The sequence below is a fragment of the Oncorhynchus mykiss genome, chromosome 11 (assembly GCF_013265735.2).
Source record: "Oncorhynchus mykiss isolate Arlee chromosome 11, USDA_OmykA_1.1, whole genome shotgun sequence".
NCBI lineage: Eukaryota > Metazoa > Chordata > Actinopteri > Salmoniformes > Salmonidae > Oncorhynchus > Oncorhynchus mykiss.
This window is the reverse complement of record NC_048575.1, coordinates 9,114,402-9,135,980: the sequence shown is the minus strand read 5'-3', so window position 1 is coordinate 9,135,980 and position 21,579 is coordinate 9,114,402. Positions and strand designations below refer to the sequence as shown.

The 21,579-nt window shown below is 42.0% G+C and overlaps 1 protein-coding gene across 4 annotated transcripts in view; it reads left to right on the top strand.

The window, feature by feature from the left end:
* Window positions 1–19,204, top strand: part of LOC118937307 (B-cell receptor CD22-like) — a 30,676-nt gene extending 11,472 nt beyond the window's left edge. Inside the window, exons 2-7 of one of the 4 annotated variants that reach the window (XM_036934785.1) lie at window positions 16,271–16,657; window positions 16,786–17,091; window positions 17,228–17,494; window positions 17,998–18,091; window positions 18,199–18,259; window positions 18,420–19,204. In XM_036934785.1, coding sequence (XP_036790680.1) covers window positions 16,271–16,657; window positions 16,786–17,091; window positions 17,228–17,494; window positions 17,998–18,091; window positions 18,199–18,259; window positions 18,420–18,509 — 1,205 coding nt within the window. In that variant the 3' untranslated portion in view covers window positions 18,510–19,204. Of the gene's footprint in view, window positions 1–16,270; window positions 16,658–16,785; window positions 17,092–17,227; window positions 17,495–17,997; window positions 18,092–18,198; window positions 18,300–18,419 lie in introns of all 4 variants that reach the window. The other 3 variants (XM_036934784.1, XM_036934786.1, XM_036934787.1) reach the window with 3 other exon arrangements.
* The last annotated feature ends 2,375 nt before the right edge of the window (window positions 19,205–21,579 follow it).

Below are 21,579 nucleotides of genomic sequence, written 5' to 3'. Positions count from 1 at the left end.
GGTAGGAAGAAGGGGAGTATGTATTTACAAGTGAATGTGAATGGGTAGATATATCCAGGTGGCGTAGCGGGCAGCGGTGGTGAGTTGATGGGAGTAAATAGGTGGATCCAATGGGGAAGCGGAATCCTCCGATGACCAGGCGGGAATGGGGTAAATGATCCGGGTGAGTAACTGAAGACAGAACAAACGGAGGTAAGTTTAAGGCAAGCAATATGTAAAAAAACAACAAAACAAATTCTATCCAACTTGATGCTGATACTCTGGCACAACATACTGTTCATGGCTAACGATCCGGCAGGGAATGGATGTCAGGTCCGGGCTTATGAAGAGGAGAGATGATGATCAGGACCAGGTGTGCAGATAGCTGATGGGATACAGGTGCGGGTAATCAGAACTCCCAACTGGCTACATTGCCCGGCAACCATACAGGGTGCGTTCCAGGACGCCGGAAAAAACACTCCAGGACAGAACACAGGCAAAAAACAGACTCAGGAAACGGGATTCGTGACAAAAACATATTTTCACTTTGTTATTATGGGTTATTGTGTGTAAATGAATGAGAAAACACATCTATTTTATAATTTTTTATTCAGGCATTAACACAACAAAATGTGTAATAAGTCAAGGGGTATGAATACTTCCTGGCACTGAGTACACCAAACATTAGGAACACCTTCCTAATATTTCACCCACTTTTGACTTCAAAACAGTCTCAGTTAACCAGGGCAAGGACTCTACAAGATTTATTTTCTTAAAGTAGGCAAGTAATTTAAGAACAAATTCTTATTTTCAATTACAGCCTAGGAACAGTAGGTTCATTAGCTTGTTCAGGGGCAGAATGACAGATTTTTACCTTGTCAGCTCAGTGGTTTGATCTTGCAACCTTTCGGTTACTAATCCAACGCTCTAACCACCAGGATACCTGCCAACCCGCAAGACATCGAAAGCGTTCCACAGGGAAGCTGGCCCATGTTGGCTCCAATGCTTCCCACAGTTGTGTCAAATTGGCTGGATTTTCTTTGGGGGTAGACCATTCTTGATACACACCGGAAAATGTTGTGTGAAAAATCCCAGCAGTGTTGCAGTTCTTGAAACCAGTGTGCCTAGCAATTATAGTCGGGGCAAAACGTTTTTAGAATGACACAAATATTTATTTTCACAAAGACTGCTGCTTTAGTGTCGTTAGATATTTTTGTCAGATGTTACTATGGAATACTGAAGTATATTTACCAGCATTTCATGTGTAAACGGCGTTTATTGGCAATTACATGAAGCTGATGCAAAGAGTCATTATTTGCAGTGTTAACCCTTCTTTTTCAAGTCCTCTGAAATCCGCTTTGGCATGCTGGCTTCTTTGCTGCCCTTCTTGACACCAGGCCATCCTCCAAAAGTCTTTGCCTCACTGTGCGCTCAGATGCACTCACACCTGCCTGCTGCCATTCCTGAGCAAGGTTTGTACTGGTGGTGCCCCGATCCCGCAGCTGAATCAACTTTAGGAGACGGTCCTGGTGCTTGCTGGACTTTCTTGGGCGTCCTGAAGCCTTCTTCATAACAATTGAACCGCTCTCCTTGAAGTTCTTGATAATCCAATAAATGGTTGATTTAGGTGCAATCTGACTGGCAGCATTATCCTTGCCTGTGAAGCCCTTCATGTCCAAAGCAATGATGACGGCACGTGTTTCCTTGCAGGTAACCATGGTTGACAGAGGAAAAACAATGATTCCAAGCACCACTCTCCTTTTGAAGCTTCCAGTCTGTTATTCGAACTCAATCAGCATGACAGACTGATCTCCAGCCTTGTCCTCATCAACATTCACACCTGTGTTAACGAGAGAATCACTTCAGCTGGTCCTTTTGTGGCAGGGCTGAAATGCAGTGGAAATGTTTTATTTTGGGAAGGCAAAGAGGGACTTTGCAATTAATTGCAATTCATCTGATCACTCTTCATAACATTCTGGAGTATATGCAAATTGCCATCATACAAACTGAGGCAGCAGACTGAAAATTAATATTTGTGTCATTCTCAAAACTTTTGGCCACGACTGTACTACCACCCCTCGTTCCAAGGCACTTACATTATTTTGTCTTGCCCATTCACCCTCCAAATGGCCCACATACACAATCCATGTCTAACTGTCTCAAGACTTAAAAATCCTTCTTTAACCTGTCTCCTCCCCTTCATCTACAATGATTGAAAGGGATTTAACAAGTGACATCATTAATGGATCTTACTTTTAACCTGAAGGAGGAAGGGATTGCTGCTGTTTTATGGGATCCTAACCAAATGTGCCATTGTGTGTGTTTTTTTTGCATTGTTTGTAACTTATTTTGTACATAATGTTGCTACATGTAACGGTTTTCTTCCGCTGAAGGAGAGGAGGACCAAAATGCAGCGTGGTTAGTGTTAAACATCTTTAAATTGAATATAGACGATAACCCTAACGAACACTACAAAATACAAAACAACAAATGTGAAAACCGAAACAGTCCTATCTGGTGCCATGACAAAGACAGAAGACAATCACGCACAAAATACCCAAAGAACATGGCTGCCTAAATATGGTTCCCAATCAGAGACAACGATAAACACCTGCCTCTAATTGAGAACCAATCTAGGCAACCATAGACTTACATAAACACCTAGACTAGAAAACACCCCATAAACATACAAAACCCCTAGACCAGTCAAAACACAAATCCCCCATGTCACACCCTGACCTAACCAAAATAATGAAGAAAACAAAGATAACTAAGGCCAGGGCGTGACAGTAACCCCCCCCCCCCCCCCAAAGGTGCGGACTCCCGGCCTCACACCTAAATCCATAGGGGAGGGTCTGGGTGGGCGTCTGTCCTCGGTGGCGGCTCTGGCGCGGGACGTGGACCCCACTCCACAATAGTCTTTGTCCTATTTAGTCTCTTCCTAGGAACGGCGACCCTCGCCGCCGACCTAGGATTGGCAACCCTACTAAATGGCCCCACTGGACTGAGGGACAGCTCCGGACTGAGGGGCAGCTCAGGACTGAGGGGTAACTCAGGACTGAGGGGTAGCTCAGGCTGGTTGACGGCTCTGGTGGTTCCTGGCTGACTGGCGGCTCTGGCGGATCCTGGCTGACTGGCGGCTCTGGCGGATCCTGGCTGACTGGCGGCTCTGGCGGATCCTGGCTGACTGGCGGCTCTGGCGGATCCTGGCTGACTGGCGGCTCTGGCGGCTCCTTGCAGACTGGCGTGACCAGACCGTGCAGGTGCACTGGAGCTTTGAGCACCGAGCCTGCCCAACCTTACCTGGTTGAATGCTCCCGGTCGCCCTGCCAGTGCGGCGAGGTGAAATAGCCCGCACTGGGCTGTGCAGGCGAACCGGGGACACCATGCGTAAGGCTGGTGCCATGTACGCCGGCCCAAGGAGACGCACTGGAGACCAGATGCGTAGAGTCGTCTTCATGGCACCTGGCTCGATGCCCACTCTAGCCCGGCCGATACGAGGAGCTGGTATGTACGAGGAGCTGTGGAGCGCACAATGTCCCCAGTGCGGGTGCAGAACCCGCACTGGGGACACCGTGCGCTCCACAGCATAACACGGTGCCTGCCCGGTCTCTCTCGCCCTCCGGTAAGCACAGGAAGTTGGCGCAGGTCTCCTACCTGGCTTCGCCACACTTCCAGTGTGCCCCCCCAATACTTTTATGGAGCTGACTCTCGGGCTTCCAGCCCTGCTTCCATGCTGCCTCTTCAAACTGCCGCCTCTCCGCTTTGGCTGCCTCCAGCTCTTCTTTGGGGAGGCAACATTCTCCTGGCTGTGCCCAGGGTTCTTTCCCATCTAGGATCTCCTCCCAAGTCCAATAGTCCTGATTGCTCTGCTCCTCCTGCCGCTGCCTGTCACCACGCTGCTTGGTCCTGTTTTGGTGGGGGATTCTGTAACGGTTTTCTTCCGCTGAAGGAGAGGAGGACCAAAATGCAGCATGGATAGTGTTAAACATCTTTAATATAGAAGATAACCGAGAACACTACAAAACCCCTAGACCAGACAAAACACAAATCCCCCATGTCACACCCTGACCTAATCAAAATAATAAAGAAAACAAAGATAACTAAGGCCAGGGCGTGACACGTCTGTTATGACCAAAAATAGCTTCTTGATGTCAGAACACCGTTTACTCACTTCAAATGTTTATTTATTTAATGAGTACGGCTCGAAGGAAATACTGCTTCTCTGAGACCAGGCACAGATCACTGTCATTCACGTGAAGGAAAGACGGAAATACAGGGGGTGGAGATCGAGGTGCCTTGTGAGAATTAGTCGAGTGGGTAGCCTACCTCTACCATCCATTCTATTGGCCAACCTACAATCACTGGAGAATCAACTGGATGTGCTTCTTTCAACACTATCCTACCAACGGGACATTAAAACTGTAAAGTCTTATGTTTCACCGAGTCGTGGCTGAATGACGACATGGATAATATACAGTTGGCTGGTTTTTCCATGCACTGGCAAGACAGAACAGCTGCCTACGGTAAGACAACTGATGGCGGTCTGTGTCTATTTGTCAATAACAGCTTGTGCGCAAAACCAAATATTAAGGAAGTCTCAAGGTTTTGCTCGACTGAAGTAGAGTATATCAAGTTGTAGACCACACTATTTTCCAAGATAGTTTTCATCTATATTTTTCATAGATGTCTATTTACAACAACAAACCGATGCTGGAACTAAGATCGCACTCGTAGAGCTGTATAAAGCTATAAGCAAACAAGAGGCGGCGCTCTGAGAGGCTAGGGACTTTAATGCAGGAAAAAAGTAATCAGTTTGACCTCATTTCTACCAGCATGTTGCATCTGCAACCAGAGGGAAAAAAACTCTAGACAACCTTTACTCCACACACAGAGATGCGTACAAAGCTCTCCATCGGCCTCCATTTGGCAAATCTGACAATAATTGTATCCTCTGATTCCTGCTTACAAGCAAAAAGTAGGAATTACAAGTGACTCGCTCAATACAGAAGTGGTCAGATGACGCAGATGCTAAGCTATATACACAATATACACAATTCCGCAGGGCCAGATGGATTACCAGGATGTGTACTCCGAGCATACGCTGACCAACTGGCAAGTGTCTCCACTGACATTTTCAACCTGTCCCTGGCCGAGTCTGTAATACCTACATGTTTCAAGCAGACCACCGTATTCTCTGTGCCCAAGAACACCAAGGTAACCTGACTAAATGACTACCGACCCGTAGCACTCACATCTGTAGCCTGGCTGGCCATGGCTCACAACAACACCATCATCTCAGAAACCCTAGATCCACTCCAATTTGCATACCGCCCCAACAGATCCACAGATGACGCAATCTCTATTGCACTCAACACTGCCCTTTCCCACCTGGACAACAGGAACACCTACGTGAGAATGCTGTTCATTGACTACAGCTCAGCGTTCAACATCATAATGACCTCAAAGCTCATCACTAAGCTAAGGACCCTGGGACTTAACACCTCCCTCTGCAACTGGATCCTGGACTTCCTGACGGTCCACCCCCAGATGGTAAGTGTAGGCAACAACACATCTGCTACACTGATCCTCAACACGGGGGTCCCTCAGGGGTCCATGCTTAGTCCCCTCCTGTACTCTCTGTTAACCCATGCACTAACCCAACACCATCATTAACTTTGCAGATGAGACAACAGGATATGCCTGATCACCGACAGAAATGAGACAGCCTATAGGGATTAGGTCAGAGACCTGGCATTGTGGTGCCAGGACAACCACCTCTCCCTCAACGTTATCAAGACAAAGGAGATGATCGTGGACTACAGGAAAAGGAGGGAAAAGCACACCCCCATTCTCATCAATTGGGCTGTAGTGGAGCAGGTTGAGAGCTTCAAGTTCCTTGGTGTCCACATCAAACTATTATTGTTCAAACACACCAAGACAGTCATAAAGAGGGCACGACAACACCTATACCCCATCAGGAGACTGAAAAGGTTTGGCATTTGTCCTCGGATCATCAAAAAGTTCTACAACTGCACAATCAAGAACATCCTGACTGGTTGCATCACCGCCTGGTATGGCAACTGCTCGGCCTCCGAACGCATGGTGCTACAGGGGGTAGTGCATACGGCCCAGTACATCACTTTCACATCACATTTTTTTTCTCAATTTTGTGGTATCCAATTGGTAGTTACAGTCTTGTCTCATCGCTGCAACTCCTGTATGGACTCGGTCAAGGCAAAGGTCGAGAGCCGTGAGTCCTTCGAAAAATGACCCAACCAAGCCGCACTGCTTCTTGACACAATGCCTGTTTAACCTGGAAGCCAGCCACACCAATGTGTTGGAGGAAACCCAGTTTACCTGCCAACTGTGTCAGCATGCATGCACCTGGCCCACCACAGGAGTTGCTAGAGCGCAATGGGACCAGGATATACCTGCCGGCCAAATCCTTTCCTAACCCGGATGACGCTGGGCCAATAGCGTCGCCCCATGGGTCTCCCGGTTGCGGCCGGCTGCAACAGAGCCTGGACTCGAACCAGGACCTCTAGTAGCACAGCTGCAATAATTTGCCTTAGACCACTGTGCCACTCGGGATAACCCCAAAAGGCTTCTTAACAGCTTCTGCCGCTATAAGACTGCTGAACAGCTAATCAAATGGCTACCCGGACCATTTGCATTGCTCCCCCTTTATTTATGCTGTTTATTATCTACTCATAGTCACTTTACCCCTACCTCCTTCTACATATTACCTCAATTACCTTGACTAACCTGTACCCCCGCACATGGACTCGGTACAGGTACCCCCTGTATATAGCCACGTTATTGTTATTTTATTGTTGCTCTTTTAGTTGTTTACTTTAGTTTATTTAGTCAATATTTGTCTGAACTCTTATTTTCCTTAAAACAGCATTGTTGGTTAAGGGCTTGAAAGTAAGCATTTCACGGTTATGTCTGTTGTATTCAGCACATGTGAAAAAATAACATTTGATTTGATTAGATGTTAAGTATTAAGTATTACAGTATGTCGTGTGTACAGTGAGCTCCAAAAGTATTGGGACTGTGTCATTTATTGAACTTTTTCATCTCTGTAATCCAGCATTTTGGATTTGAAATGATACAATGACTTTGAGGTTAAAGTGCAGACTATCTACTTTCATTTCAGGGTATTTTCATCCATATCGGGTGAACCGGTTAGAGATTACAACACTTTTGTAAATTGTCACCCTATTTTAGGACACTAAAAGTATTTGGACAAATTCACTTATGTGTGTATTAACCTGTCTAAGACTGGTGTTCCGCCAGCGGAATGAAATTGCAGGGTGCCAAATACAAATCAACAGAAATCTCATAAATCTAATTTCTCAAACATACAAGTATTAGGCACCATTTTAATGATAAAATTCTCATTAATCCAGCCACAGTGTCTGATTTCAAAAATGCTTTATAGCGAAAGTTAAAAAAAATTGGTGTTTGGTTAAATACTCATCGCACACAATGACTACATCAAGACTGTGACTCTACTCTATTTATGTTTCAGATTATTTTGTGCCCAATGAATGGTAAATAATGTATTGTGTCATTTTGCAGTAACTTTTATTGTAATTAAGAATAAAATATGTTTCTAAATTCATTGATGTGGATTCTACCATGATTATGGATAGTCCTGGATGAATTGTGAAAATGATGAGCGAGAAATATCATATATCATATCCCCCCAAAATGTTATTCTCCCCTATCATTGCAATGGTGAGAGGTTAGCATGTATTGGGGGTATGATATTTGCGTGTCTGTGAACAAAAGAAAAGTCGTTGATAAAGTTCATCATAAATCAATCAGGTTTAATATAAGTTGTAACAGGGAGACAGCATCTAGTATAGAAGCAGAGAAAACATCTAACTGGCCTATTGGAGACAAGCCCTTTATTTCCTAATCAGACCAACAAATGTTCTGTAAACACCAGCCTCTTGGAGACAGACCCTTTATATCCTAATCAGGCCAACACATGTTCTGTAAACACCAGCCTCTTGGAGACAGACCCTTTATATCCTAATCAGGCCAACACATGTTCTGTAAACACCAGCCTCTTGGAGACAGACCCTTTATATCCTAATCAGACCAACACATGTTCTGTAAACACCAGCCTCTTGGAGAGAGACCATTTATATCCTAATCAGGCCAACACATGTTCTGTAAACACCAGCCTCTTGGAGAGAGACCCTTTATATCCTAATCAGACCAACAAATGTTCTGTAAACACCAGCCTCTTGGAGACAGTCCCTTTATTTCCTAACCAGACCAACACATGTTCTGTAAACACCAGCCTCTTGGAGAGAGACCCTTTATATCCTAATCAGGCCAACGCATGTTCTGTAAACACCAGCCTCTTGGAGAGAGACCCTTTATATCCTAATCAGACCAACAAATGTTCTGTAAACACCAGCCTCTTGGAGACAGTCCCTTTATTTCCTAACCAGACCAACACATGTTCTGTAAACACCAGCCTGAGAGGCTTGTAGGAAGTCAAAACAAAAGGCAGGGGCTTTGTCAGCTACTACAGAATCAGTGTTTAACAGAATACAACAAAAATCCGTATATCCTTCCTCCAGTCTGGCATCAATCACTATAATCAGTTATGAGTTTAATCCACAACAAGTGTTACAAACAGCACACTGGAAATCATGTCACAGAAAGGTCAAATATATGAATATGTTGAACATTATATGAATCACTCTAAACTGAATCTGAACTTTATTCTTCTTAAATATCCCCAGTACATGTCTATGTTCATGTGTGTATTGTTGGGAGTTATTATGTTGTTTTTATTTTGAGTGTTGTTCAAGAGACACAAATGAGGCTGCATTTGAGGTTGTCCATTAATTGCACTGTAATAAAAACCCACCTTCTGGGTAAAGTACATCCTCAGCTCCTGGGTCTCCTTCTCCCAGAAGGCCTTGGGCAGGTCCAAGAGGGTTTATAATCGAAGGGATATATCCTTGCAAATGTAGGAGAACTTGTGCAGCAGGTTGGGAGAATTAACGTAGCAGGTTAGGATAATTAGATTAAGGTAAGAAAAAGGGTTAGGGTTAGCTAAAATAAAACATAAAATCAACTTAAGAACCTCAATTTGACAAAAGCTGTATCCCATCTAGACATGACCGTCGGGGAGGTACACCTTGCCCTGAAGGTTGATGGCTCCCTCCTGTGGCTCCCAGCCCACCATGCTCTTCTTGGCAGATAGAAGTGATGTAATGAAAGAGGAAGTGGGTGCAGGAGAAATGTGGAAGTGTGTGATAATCCATCAGCTACAATTACAGTTACTCTGTTTCAGACAAACGTCTGTTTTTCATGCTGAAAGATAATGTGAGATCCGGGTATCTTTTACTGAACTCAAATTTAACTAAGCAAGTTGGATGGATTTTGGTTTCTGATTTACTTACATTTAAAAAAAATCAAGCCTGTGAGATAGAGGAGAGGGAGAAGGTTATATTGCAGCACGTTTCCATTGTTGTATCAAGGGCGAACTTGACTACTTGGGGGCCTGTAACAAAATGCTGTAAAGGGGTCCCCTTCCCCTAAAAGGGTTATTTACCCACCACACAGACATTAACTGCAATGAATATTATTATCCCACAATGAAAAAATTCTTGAATATAAGTGTTTCATTTTGGGCAGTAATGAAATGTATATAGGCCATATAATGCCGTTGAGTCAGTGGCTAACACACACTTTGTGTTTAGAATCAGTCAGTGGGCAGCTGGGGCCCATTTCATTCTAAATGCTTAAATTAACATACCATGTTTTCACAACTGATGTTGACACCCAGCACATAGACTATTCAACATCCTGTCATATAAATGCACTTATTAGGAAGTATGTCACTGCTGAGATGTGAGATGTGCCACATGAATTTCAGCACTTTAGTTTGTCAGAACACACTATGTGTGTGTGACAGTCTCTCCTGTGGACTGTTTACATCAGTGTAAGGCAAGTGTCAACTACTACTATCTTATCTTTATATTTTAATGTTCAAACTAAATTAAGGAAATTAATTACAAGTAATGACATTCAAAATGTTCAATATGCGGCTGTTAGTTCATGAAGAACTGAAGAACCTATGTGACTATGGACTAAAGCTTCAATGTGATACCATATGTGTCATGTGACCTACTTTACCAGGAAGTGTATGTTTGTACTGTTTCAGGTGATCAGTGGTGTGTGAATTCTCACATGGCTTGTCCTGAGAACATGTTTTTTTCTCATTGGCCTCTTTATGTCAGGTGAGTCTTCCACACAACAACAACTAGTTATGAATCAGACATAAAGGAATAACCAGAAATCATGATATGTTATGGGATGCGCTATATTCCAGCTTTTTAATTCTGTAGTAAAGTGTAAAGTTAATTCCTGATTAGTGCAGTTTAATAGTCTGGATTCAAACTGTGCCGTGAAAAGGTTTTTCCCCCTTTCAAATGTTTCTACTTTTGTTTGTTTTTGAAAGTAAATGTTTGATTTTATATCAGATATTCAATCTAAAGCTAATATTAGATAAATGGAACCTGAATGAACAAATAACACAACAATTACAAACTCATTTCATTTATTTCATTAACAAAGTTATTTAACACCCAATGCCCCTGTGTGAAAAAGTGATTGTCCCCTAACACTCAATTACTTGTTGTGCCTCCTTTAGCTACAATGACTCCATACACTTCCCATACACTTCCCATACACTTCCCATACACTTCCCATACACAACCATACACTTCCCATACACTTCCCATACACTTCCCATACACAACCATACACTTCCCATACACTTCCCATACACAACCATTCACAACCATACACAACCATACACTTCCCATACACAACCATACATAACCATACACTTCTCATACACTTCCCATACACAACCATACACTTCCCATACACTTCCCATACACTTCCCATACACAACCATACACTTCCCATACACAACCATACACTTCCCATACACAACCATACACTTCCCATACACAACCAAACACTTCCCATACACAACCATACACTTCCCATATACTTCCCATACATAACCATACACTTCCCATACACTTCCAATACACTTCCCATACACTTCCCATACACTTCCAATACACTTCCCATACACAACCATACACTTCCCATACACTTCCAATACACTTCCAATACACTTCCCATACACAACCATACACTTCCCATACACTTCCCATACACTTCCAATACACTTCCCATACACAACCATACACTTCCCATACACTTCCAATACACTTCCCATACACTTCCCATACACTTCCAATACACTTCCCATACACTTCCCATACACAACCATACACTTCCCATACACAACCATACACTTCCCATACACTTCCCATACACAACCATACACTTCCCATACACAACCATACACTTCCCATACACAACCATACACTTCCCATACACAACCATACACTTCCCATACACAACCATACACTTCCCATACACTTCCCATACACTTCCCATACACTTCCCATACACAACCATACACTTCCCATACACAACCATACACTTCCCATACACAACCATACACTTCCCATACACTTCCCATACACAACCATACACTTCCCATACACTTCCCATGCACTTCCCATACACTTCCCATACACAACCATACACTTCCCATACACAACCATACACAACCATACACTTCCCATACACTTCCCATACACTTCCTGTAGTTGTTGACCAGTATTTCACATCGCTGTGGAGTAGTTTTGGACCACTCTCCCATGCAGAACTGCTTTTTAACTCAACGACATTTGTGGGTTTTCAAGCATGAACTGTCACAATGTCTCACTTGGGATTAGGTCTGGACTTTGACTAGGCCATTACAAAACTTTACATTTGTTGCTTTTTATACATTTTCTTGTAGATTGTGTGTTTTGGAATGGTGGCACAACCAGTTAGTGAGTGTAAGGGGGCAATTACTTTTTCGCACAGGGGTATTGGGTGTTGCATAACTTCGTTAATTAAATAAATAAAATAAATTACAATAAAAAACATGTAAACTCATGTTCCCTTGATCTAATATTAGGTTTTGGTTGAACATCTGATAACATTTAGTATTTAAAAAACTCTAAAATAGAGAACATCAGAAACGGGGGAAATACTGTTTAATGTCACTGACTTTAATATCTTCACATGTTTATTTATTTATTTGTTATGTTCAGGTGACATAAAAAGCATTATCTGGAGCACACCCAGAGAAAATGACTTAGTGTAGAGGTGCTGACTAACGGTGAATACACTGTAAGCTATAAAAACAAAGAGAGTTGAACACTCTATATATATATATATAAACTCCCAGTCATTTATTGGGTAAAACTCCAACGTTTAATGATAGTTTACAGCATATTGACTATATTAGGCTATTGTTATCATTAACATTAGTATAAGATTAGCATCAACATACATTATTATTTAATATATTTTCACATATATTTAATATATTTAAATGTTGTTACATGTAATCTTTGGGTTCATCAATAATGCACAATAAGCATCATCAACAGGGGGAACATATTGGTTCTACGCTGATAAGATGTAGAAAGAATAGATCCATTTATAAGACTTGTTCATAAAAATAATTGTTCATAAAAAAGACCATAGATCAAAGTCAATATTCTGACCACTAGGGGTCAATGTTTTCAAATAGGAAATCCAGTAGCCCTCCCACTAGACCAGTGGTTCTTAACCTGGGTTCGATCGAACCCCAGGGGTTCGGTGAGTCAGTCTCAGGGGTTCGGCGGAGGTCAAGACACACATTCGATTAATATGATTCGTGATGACACGCTCCGCTTGGCCATCATTGGCTGCAGGTGATCACGCTACATCGCTTGGCCTATCTGTGCTGCAGGGAATTTGGTGCGCTCAGTAGTCGACTTGTGATTTCTTTCTTAATATTTTAATCCCTTCATACTTACTATGTCGAGCAAAAAAAGAAAGTGGTCGGACGAATATGTACAATATGGATTTACATGTATAACCGAACGTGATGGGAGTCAGTGTCCTAACTGCATGATTTGCAATGCCAAGTTGAGCAATTCTAGTCTAGCACCGGCTTCCTTAAGCTGCATGGAGATGGAAAATACAAGAAGCTGAATTCAAGGTGAAAGAGAGACAGATTCGATGAAAAGGCTACTCTGCCTGTTCTCGGCTTTGTACCCATCAACAAACCGATCCTCACAGCATCGTACGAAGTTGCTTACCTGATCGCAAAGCAGGGCAAACCACACACCATTGGTGAAACACTCATAAAACCAGCTGCGTTGAAGATGGCGAATATCATGCTGGGAAAAGAGGCCGAAGTTAAGTTATCCCAAATTCCTCTTTCAAATGACACCATCAGCGACAGAATAGAGGACATGAGCAAAGACATATTGGCTCAAGTAGTTGCAGATCTGATTTCAAGCCCGGCAAAATTCAGCCTTCAACTCGACGAGACCACAGACGTTTCCAATCTAAGCCAGCTTGCTGTATTCGTGCGCTATGTGAAAGACGACGTGATAAAGGAATAATTTTTATTTTGTAAGCCTCTTACAACAACAACTAAGGCAGCCGATGTGAAGAAACGTGTGGATGACTTCTTCAAAGACAACAATCTTTCGTGGGATATGGTTTCTGCAGTTTGTTCGGACGGAGCTCCAGTCATGCTGGGAAGAAAGTCTGGTTTTGGTGCGCTAGTGAAAGCCGATGCACCACACATCATTGTTACGCATTGTATTCTGCACAGGCATGCGTTGGCAACAAAAACCTTGCCTCCAAAACTGGCAGAAGTATTAAACATTGTAGTGGAATGCGTGAACTATGTGCAAACTAGTGCTCTGCGGCATCGCATCTTCAGTGAGCTGTGTAAAGAAATGGGCTCTGAATTCGAGGTACTTCTGTACCATTCTAACGTTAGGTGGTTATCCCGGGGACAGGTGCTGAATCGTGTTTTTGCCGTGCGTGTGGAATTAGCCCTGTTTTTGCAAGAGCACCAACATTGTCATGCAGATTGCTTAAAAAATTCTGAGTTCATTCTCATTTTAGCGTACATGGCCGATATCTTCGCAGCTCTCAATCATCTCAATCAAAAGATGCAGGGCGGTGGAGTCAACATCATCGAAGCGGAGGAAAACCTAAAGGCTTTTTTAAAAAAGCTACCGTTATGGAAACGACGAACAGAGAACAATAACTTCGCAAACTTTCCCTGCTGGACGACTGTGTAAGTAAGATCGAAGATGTATCTGGAATCGGAGACATTTCTGTACCCGCTGAACTGAAGCAAGCAATTGCCACGCACTTAGATGAGCTTGCAAATTCTCTCGACGGATACTTCCCTACAAGAGAGTCATATCCAGCATGGGTGAGACAGCCGTTCACGTTTAGTGTTGAGACAACAGATGTCAATGATGAATACCTCGATGAAATCATTGAAATTCAGCAGAGCCAGGTTCAACAGCAACTCTTCAGAACAACAACGCTTTCAACGTTTTGGTGTCAACAAATGGTAACGTACCCTGTTATTGCTAAGAAAGCTCTGGAGATTTTCATACCGTTTGTTACAACATGTCTTTGCGAGCAATCCTTTTCGAGGATGCTGGACATAAAAACGAAGAAAAGGAACAGACTTTGTTGCGAAAATGACATGAGTGGCACTTGCCAAGGTGAAGCCGCGCATTTCTGAACTGGTCTCTGACAGGCAACAGCAGAAGTCACACTGATTTGCAGTAAATATTCATTATTATGTTTTTGTTTTTGTGTGAAAATGATCATCTGTGTGAAAATGTTTTGATGATTTTGTTCTTTGAACACAGTGATGTTGATGCATGGTTCATTTTGTGCACCAGTCAAATATGTTTTGAATTTGATTTTTTTTTTTCAATTAAGAAGGGTTCGGTGAATGCGCATATGAAACTGGTGGGTTTCAGTACCTCCAACAAGGTTAAGAACCACTGCTCTAGACCGTAGGATCTCCATGTTACCTCCTCTCCTTGGTAGAGCAACATGCTCAATACTTGTGCATTTGAGGGAGGAGATGGGATGGTTAGCTTCAACAAAGTGAGCTGCTACTAGATAATCAGTGTTCTTACAGCTATGCATTGTTTTAAATGTTTTTTTGTTTGTAATGAGTTGGCTTCCACATGAACATGTGATGAGATAGATTACTTCCTTTATCTTGCAAGAGCTGATACCCCTAACAGGGATTTTTCCACCTGTATGTGGGTGTCTGAAGAAGGATGTTTTTGTAGTGCTATTGCACTGTGAGCGTGAGTCACATTTGTAGAACCCCTTTGGAATGGGTGTCAAGAGTGTCTGAGTGGGCTCAGGGGGCAGGTCAGATCTCACTAAACTGTCCCCCATATTGCAACCATGTTTATAGATTTGTTGTCTGACTGCAGAATCTGGCAGTGCTTTTTCAGAATTGCTTTCATTTTCTCTGAACACTTGGTGTACTTAGTGCAAAAGACTTGTTTCACCCTGCATAACTGGCTATATGATAAACCATTCTTGAGGGGAAGGGGATGCATACTATCAGTACATAGCAGAGAATGGAGGTCTGTTGGCTGTGTGTACAAGTCTGTATGTAATGCATCATTCTCTTTGATGATCCATAAGTCCAGGTAGTTTATTTTTCTCTCAACAGTCTGCATGGTGAATTTGAGCTATTCAGAGCTCTCGTTTAGCAGAGTTTGGAATTAATTTAGTTCCTGCTGACCTCCTTCCCAGAGCACAAAGACATCATCTAAGTTTATATTCCATGAGAGGATTTTAGAAAGTAGGGGGTATCTCTATGTTTTGTAAATGAGTGCTTCCTCAAATTGTTCCACATACAGGTTTGCATAGTTTGGGGCAAAGGGGAAAACCATGGCTCACAATTGAAAGGAAAAACTCTGACCCAATTATGAATTAGTTATTGGATAATACCAGTTCAGTGAGATACAAGATGCACTCATTGGATGGAACAAGGGTAGGATCTCTCTGTTGAAGGAAGTGTTGCAGGTCACGAAATATAATTTAAAAGTTTGCATTAAGGTGTCTGTAATAGAATATACTTGTCTAAAACGAATGTAGACATTAATAAATGCATTTCTATAGCTTCCAACATCTGTTTTACACTGGAGGAGGAGTAACAAGATGGCTGTGCAGTTGCCTCCAAACAGAGGCCCCTGTTAGTCATCTAGGGTTAATACATATCATTGGACTGAACTGAAAATATATCAGAACCTCCCTGATGTTGACTTTCATGTTGCAGGTGTTCTGGCCTGCTTTGGTCAACGAGATTTGATCACCACAATGCCAGATAGACTGGATGTACTGACTGGCTCCTGTGTGCAAATCCCATGTTCATTTGATATTCCTGACCAAAATAAGTATACATTTAGGAGCACAATACTAACCTCTGGAGTGTGGATAAAAGAAATCCCGTACTTTGATCTACATCCGGACAATGTGATATTTAACAGTAGTAAGATGGTCAGCAGATATCAAGGGAAGATAACTGGAAACATGTCCCAGAAGAACTGCACCACAGTCTTCTTCAATGTAACCACCAATTACACTAATAAATACTTCCTCAGGATTGAGAGGCAACCATTCCTTGCAACAGACATTAGAAAGTCTGTTAATATCGTTGTCAGGGGTAAGAGACAATTCAACTTTTAACCAACTATTTTTCCCAGTTTAGATTCCTTTCATCAAAGATAAGAGTAGAACAAGTGGACAGTTTAACTGTTAGTGTAAAATATATTTATCTACAATGTATTACAGATTTTCCTTCCAGTCCCATCATTACTGTCTCAGGTGAGGTGAAGGATGGGACCCCTGTCAGCTTGAACTGCTCTGCTGTCGCTCCCTGTCCCAAACACCCCCCTGAGCTGACATGGACTCTCCCAACACAGTTCACACCTGAGAACCAACTGCAGGAGAATTCAGACCAAACCAAATCAGTTCTCTCCACGGTGACCTTCACTCCGTCATACCTTCATCATGAGAAGAACATCACTTGTACTGCAGTCTACCCAGTAGGGACAAGCAACAATACAGCTGAACATAACATGATGCTTAACGTTTCATGTAAGATTTAGTAACCGGTTCCTGTAGAATAGATCATTCTATCATGTTTTCACTGAGGATTGTAATAGAGTGGTTTTGATGAGACTATTCAATATACCATATCCAGATACATTCTAAATGAACCCCTCTCCCTCAGTCTCTCCTAAGGACACATTGGCCTCCATCAGTCCAGCTGATCCAGTATTAGTGGGCACTTGTGTTAATCTGACCTGCAGCAGTACAGCCAACCCTCCTGTGACAAACTTCACCTGGTTCAAGATCAGTGGAGATAAACCAATACAGGTTGCATCTGGACACAGTTACTCCCTCATTGTGACAGTTGGTGATGGAGGATTGTACTTCTGTGAAGCAAGAAATAGTCACGGCTGTGGGAAGTCAAAGGAAGTGCAGCTGGCTATTAAAGGTAGAAGCATTGGCACATTCAACATGCACAACATTAACAATATTATAGATATAGATAGATATAGAAGAGATATACTTGTTTTTGTGGAACAGACCGGATAAAGCATGCCTGCTATATGAATCTAGGTATGATACAGCTGTAGGATATTAATTTGATCACTTTTTTGTTGCTTAGAAGTTTATTGCATTGTGGGAAATGCAGATAAGCTTTGATTTACATAAATTCACCCAAAACCTTCACTAAAATGTGGTTAAATTAATGGTATTACACTTATCATGCAGCCTTATTTTGTCCAGCTAATAGACTCACCACCAATGGAACAACATAACGGAGGAAACGTTCAGATCCTTTTGCTGCAGGATTATTTCACTGCAACAATACTGGCTAAATTAAGATCTTACATCTGTACATCTACAGTATGTGTATAATTTGTAATATTAGACAATGTGCAAAATGTTTCCTCTTTTTGGAACAGATGGCTATAATGTGTGTTTTATTTACAGGGCATGAAGAGCCTGTTAACCCAAAGGTTTTTGAGATTGTAGGAAAAACCTTGGGGTTGATTTTCCTTTTCAGCCTGATCGTATTCTTTGCATGGTAAAAAGATATTCCCAGCCTCAATTTTTACATATTTATCATGCTGATTGTGCTTTTGTATATGAAAACCTAAATGATGTCAAAATATCTTTATTCTTGTCTTCCAGGAGAAGGAGAACATCTAGACTCCCCAGTGGGTTTGACATGACAGACCGTTCACAGGGACTGGTGGGAATGGTAGAATTACCTTTTAAAACCCATCTAGAATGTGTGTTTCAGGAAGAATTGAATGAATACTGTGTTGTGTAACCAACTGTAACTATGAAGTCATTATTCTTCTGAAGTGTCGGTCCTGACAACTGATCCTTTCTCTGTGTTCTCTCCACAGAACTCCCCGGTTGGGACAGTGTGCTCTAACCAGGCCACGGTCGGTAGAGGGAACCAAGAACCACCACTTAACAACCTAGATGGTCTTTAAGCACAAGTCAATCAGAGGTGCATTTTATGTATTTTTCCAATGGGTATTAAGTGTTTTTATGTACAATATTGTCATTGTGTATCTGTTTTCTATTGGTACTTTTGTTACATTTATAATTGTGTGCTCTTTGATTATCTGCATATTTGTAAAATTTGCTGGGGTGAAAAGTGTTTAACTGTTACTATAGTGGTGTTATGATGATGCAGGCTACTCTTTATTTTTGACCATTTATTTTGAGTGTTGAGTTCACAGAGCATCTGTTTAATGGGTTCCAGTATAGAGGAACTGCTGAGTTCAACTAGCTCACTGAAGGCAGTTTAAGACCATATAAAGTCAATGATGACTGAGGAGAGAAGACACAGTTAGTTGGAGAGACAGTGGTCTGATACAAGACAGGAAGTTGGTGCAGTAAGTCTACATGATGGCACAATGGTGTTAACGTTTACAAGTCACTGTTTATCTTCATCTTTTGTGCAGTTCCCAGAAAAACAATGTTATCTACTTTCATCTATTTAGAAGTTATTGCGTCAGCTTTTATGTTGAGTGTTACATTGAATAAATAATTGAGACTGAATTTATTAAGGTTGTTTATTAATTGCCCTGTCATTAAAACCTTTACATTCAATTCCCATGAAATATTTGTCTTATTGGTCCAACATTTAACATCTCATTAAAATGGATTCTATTGAGATTTTGTGTCACTGTTCTACACACAATGTGGAATTATGTTTTTAGACATAAAAATGAAAAGCTGAAAGTCAATATGTGTTCAACACCTTTTCTATGGCAAGCCTAAATAAGTTCAGGAGTAAAGATTTACTTAACTTGTCACATGAGTTGCTTGGATTCACTTTGTGTGCAATGCTAGTTTTTAACATGATTTTTAAATGACTACCTCTTCTCTGTACCCCACACATACAATTATCTGTTAGGTCCCTCAGTCAAGCAGCAACTTTCAAACCAGCTTTTCCATTGCCTCACAAAGAAAGGCACCTGTTTCTAGATGGTTTAAAAGAAAATAAATCTGACATTGAAAACCCCTTTGAGCGTAGTGAGTTAATTAATTACACTTTGGATGGTTTATCAATACACCCAATCACTACAAAGATACAGGCGTCCTTCATAACTCAGTCGCCGGAGAGGAAAAACACTGCACAGGGATTTCACCCACAGGAGGTTGGTGGCACATTAATTGGGGAGATCGTACTCGTGGTAATGACTGGAGCAGAACAGGAGGAATGGTACCAAATACATCCAACAAGTTTTCCATGTGTTTGATTCCATTCCATTTGCTCCGTTCCAGACATTATTATGAGTTGTCTTCCCCTCAGCAGCCTCCACTGGTTTCACCATAAGGTCAATGGTGACTTTAAAACAGTTACATAGTTTAACGGCTGTGATTGGAGAAAAGTGAGGATGGATCAACAACGTGTTACTTACTCCATAATACTAACCTAAATGACAGACTGAAAAGAAGGAAACATGTACAGAAAAAAATATTCTAAAACATGCATTCTGTTTGCAATAAGGCACTAAAGTAAAACGGCAAAACATTTGGCCAAGAAATTCACTCTATGTCCAACACAACATATCACTGAGTACACTCTTCATATTTTCAAGCATGGTGATGGCTGCAATATGTTACGGGTATACTTGTCATCAAGTGTTATAGGATGAAAATAAATGGAATAGAGATAAGCACAGACAAAACTCTAGAGAAAAACTTGGTTCAGTCTGACTTTCAAAAGACACTGGGACGCAAATTCACTTTTCAGCAGGTCAACAACCTAAAACAAAAAGCCAAATATAAACCAGAGTTGCTTACTATGACAATATTGTATGTTCCTAATTGTCCAAGTTACAGTTTTGATGGGCTTGAAAATGTGCAAATATTGTAGATTCCAGGTGTGCAAAGCACTTATAGACTTACCCAGAAAGACTCACAGCTGTAATCACTGCCAGAGGTGATTCTAATGTAACAGTTTCACTTCCGTCCCTCTCCTCGCCTCTATTTGGGCTTGAATGAAGGACCCTCTTTCAACAACTGCTTCCCAAGAAGCATCGTTAGCCATCGCTCCACAAAAGCCATGTTCCCTGCAGAGCAAGGGGAACAACTACTTCAAGGTCTCAGATTGAAATGCTGTTAGCACACACCACGCTAACTAGCTAGCCATGTCACATCGGTTACACTCACCCCCCTTTTGACCTCCTCCTTTTCCGCAGCAACCAGTGATCCGGGTCAACAGCATCAATGTAACAGTATAACCAGCCATCAAGGACACCACGTGGTGTCAGAGGAAGGCCCTAAAATGTGTATATGATTTATTTTTAATGACAGATACTTTGTTTAATTCTATTTAATTTTGTACCAATTTTTCCCCCCAATTTTGTGGTATCCAATTGGTAGTAACAGTCTTGTCTCATCGCTGCAACTCCCTTACGGACACAGGGGATGCAAAGGTTGTGCGTCCTTCGAAACACAACCCAACCAAGCTGCACTGCTTCTTGACACAATGCCTGCTTAACCTGGAAGCCATCCACAACAATGTGTCAGAGGAAACAACATACACCTGGCGACGTGTCAGCGTGCACCTGGCCCGCCCCATGAGTCGTTAGAGCGCGATGGGACAAGGACATCCCTGTGGGTCAAACCCTCCCCTAACCCAGACGACGCTGGGCCATTTGACACCCCCCCCCTCCCCCCTTTTATGCTGTTGTTTATTATCTATGCCTAGTCACTTTACCCCTACCTCCTTGTACATATTACCTCAATTACCTGGACTACCCTGTAACCTGTACCATATTCTCCCCCCTGAAATCATGTTACAGGAAGGGCAAATAGATAAATATGCTGAACATTATATGAATCCCTCTAAACTGAATCTGAACATTATTCTTCTTAAATATCCCCAGTACATGTCTATTTTTCATGTGTGTATAGTTGGGAGTTATTATGTTGTTTTTATTTTGAGTGTTGATCAAGAGACACAAATGAGGCTGCATTTGAGGTTGTTCATTAATTGCACTGTAATAAAAACCCACCTGCTGGGTAAAGTACGTCCTCAGCTCC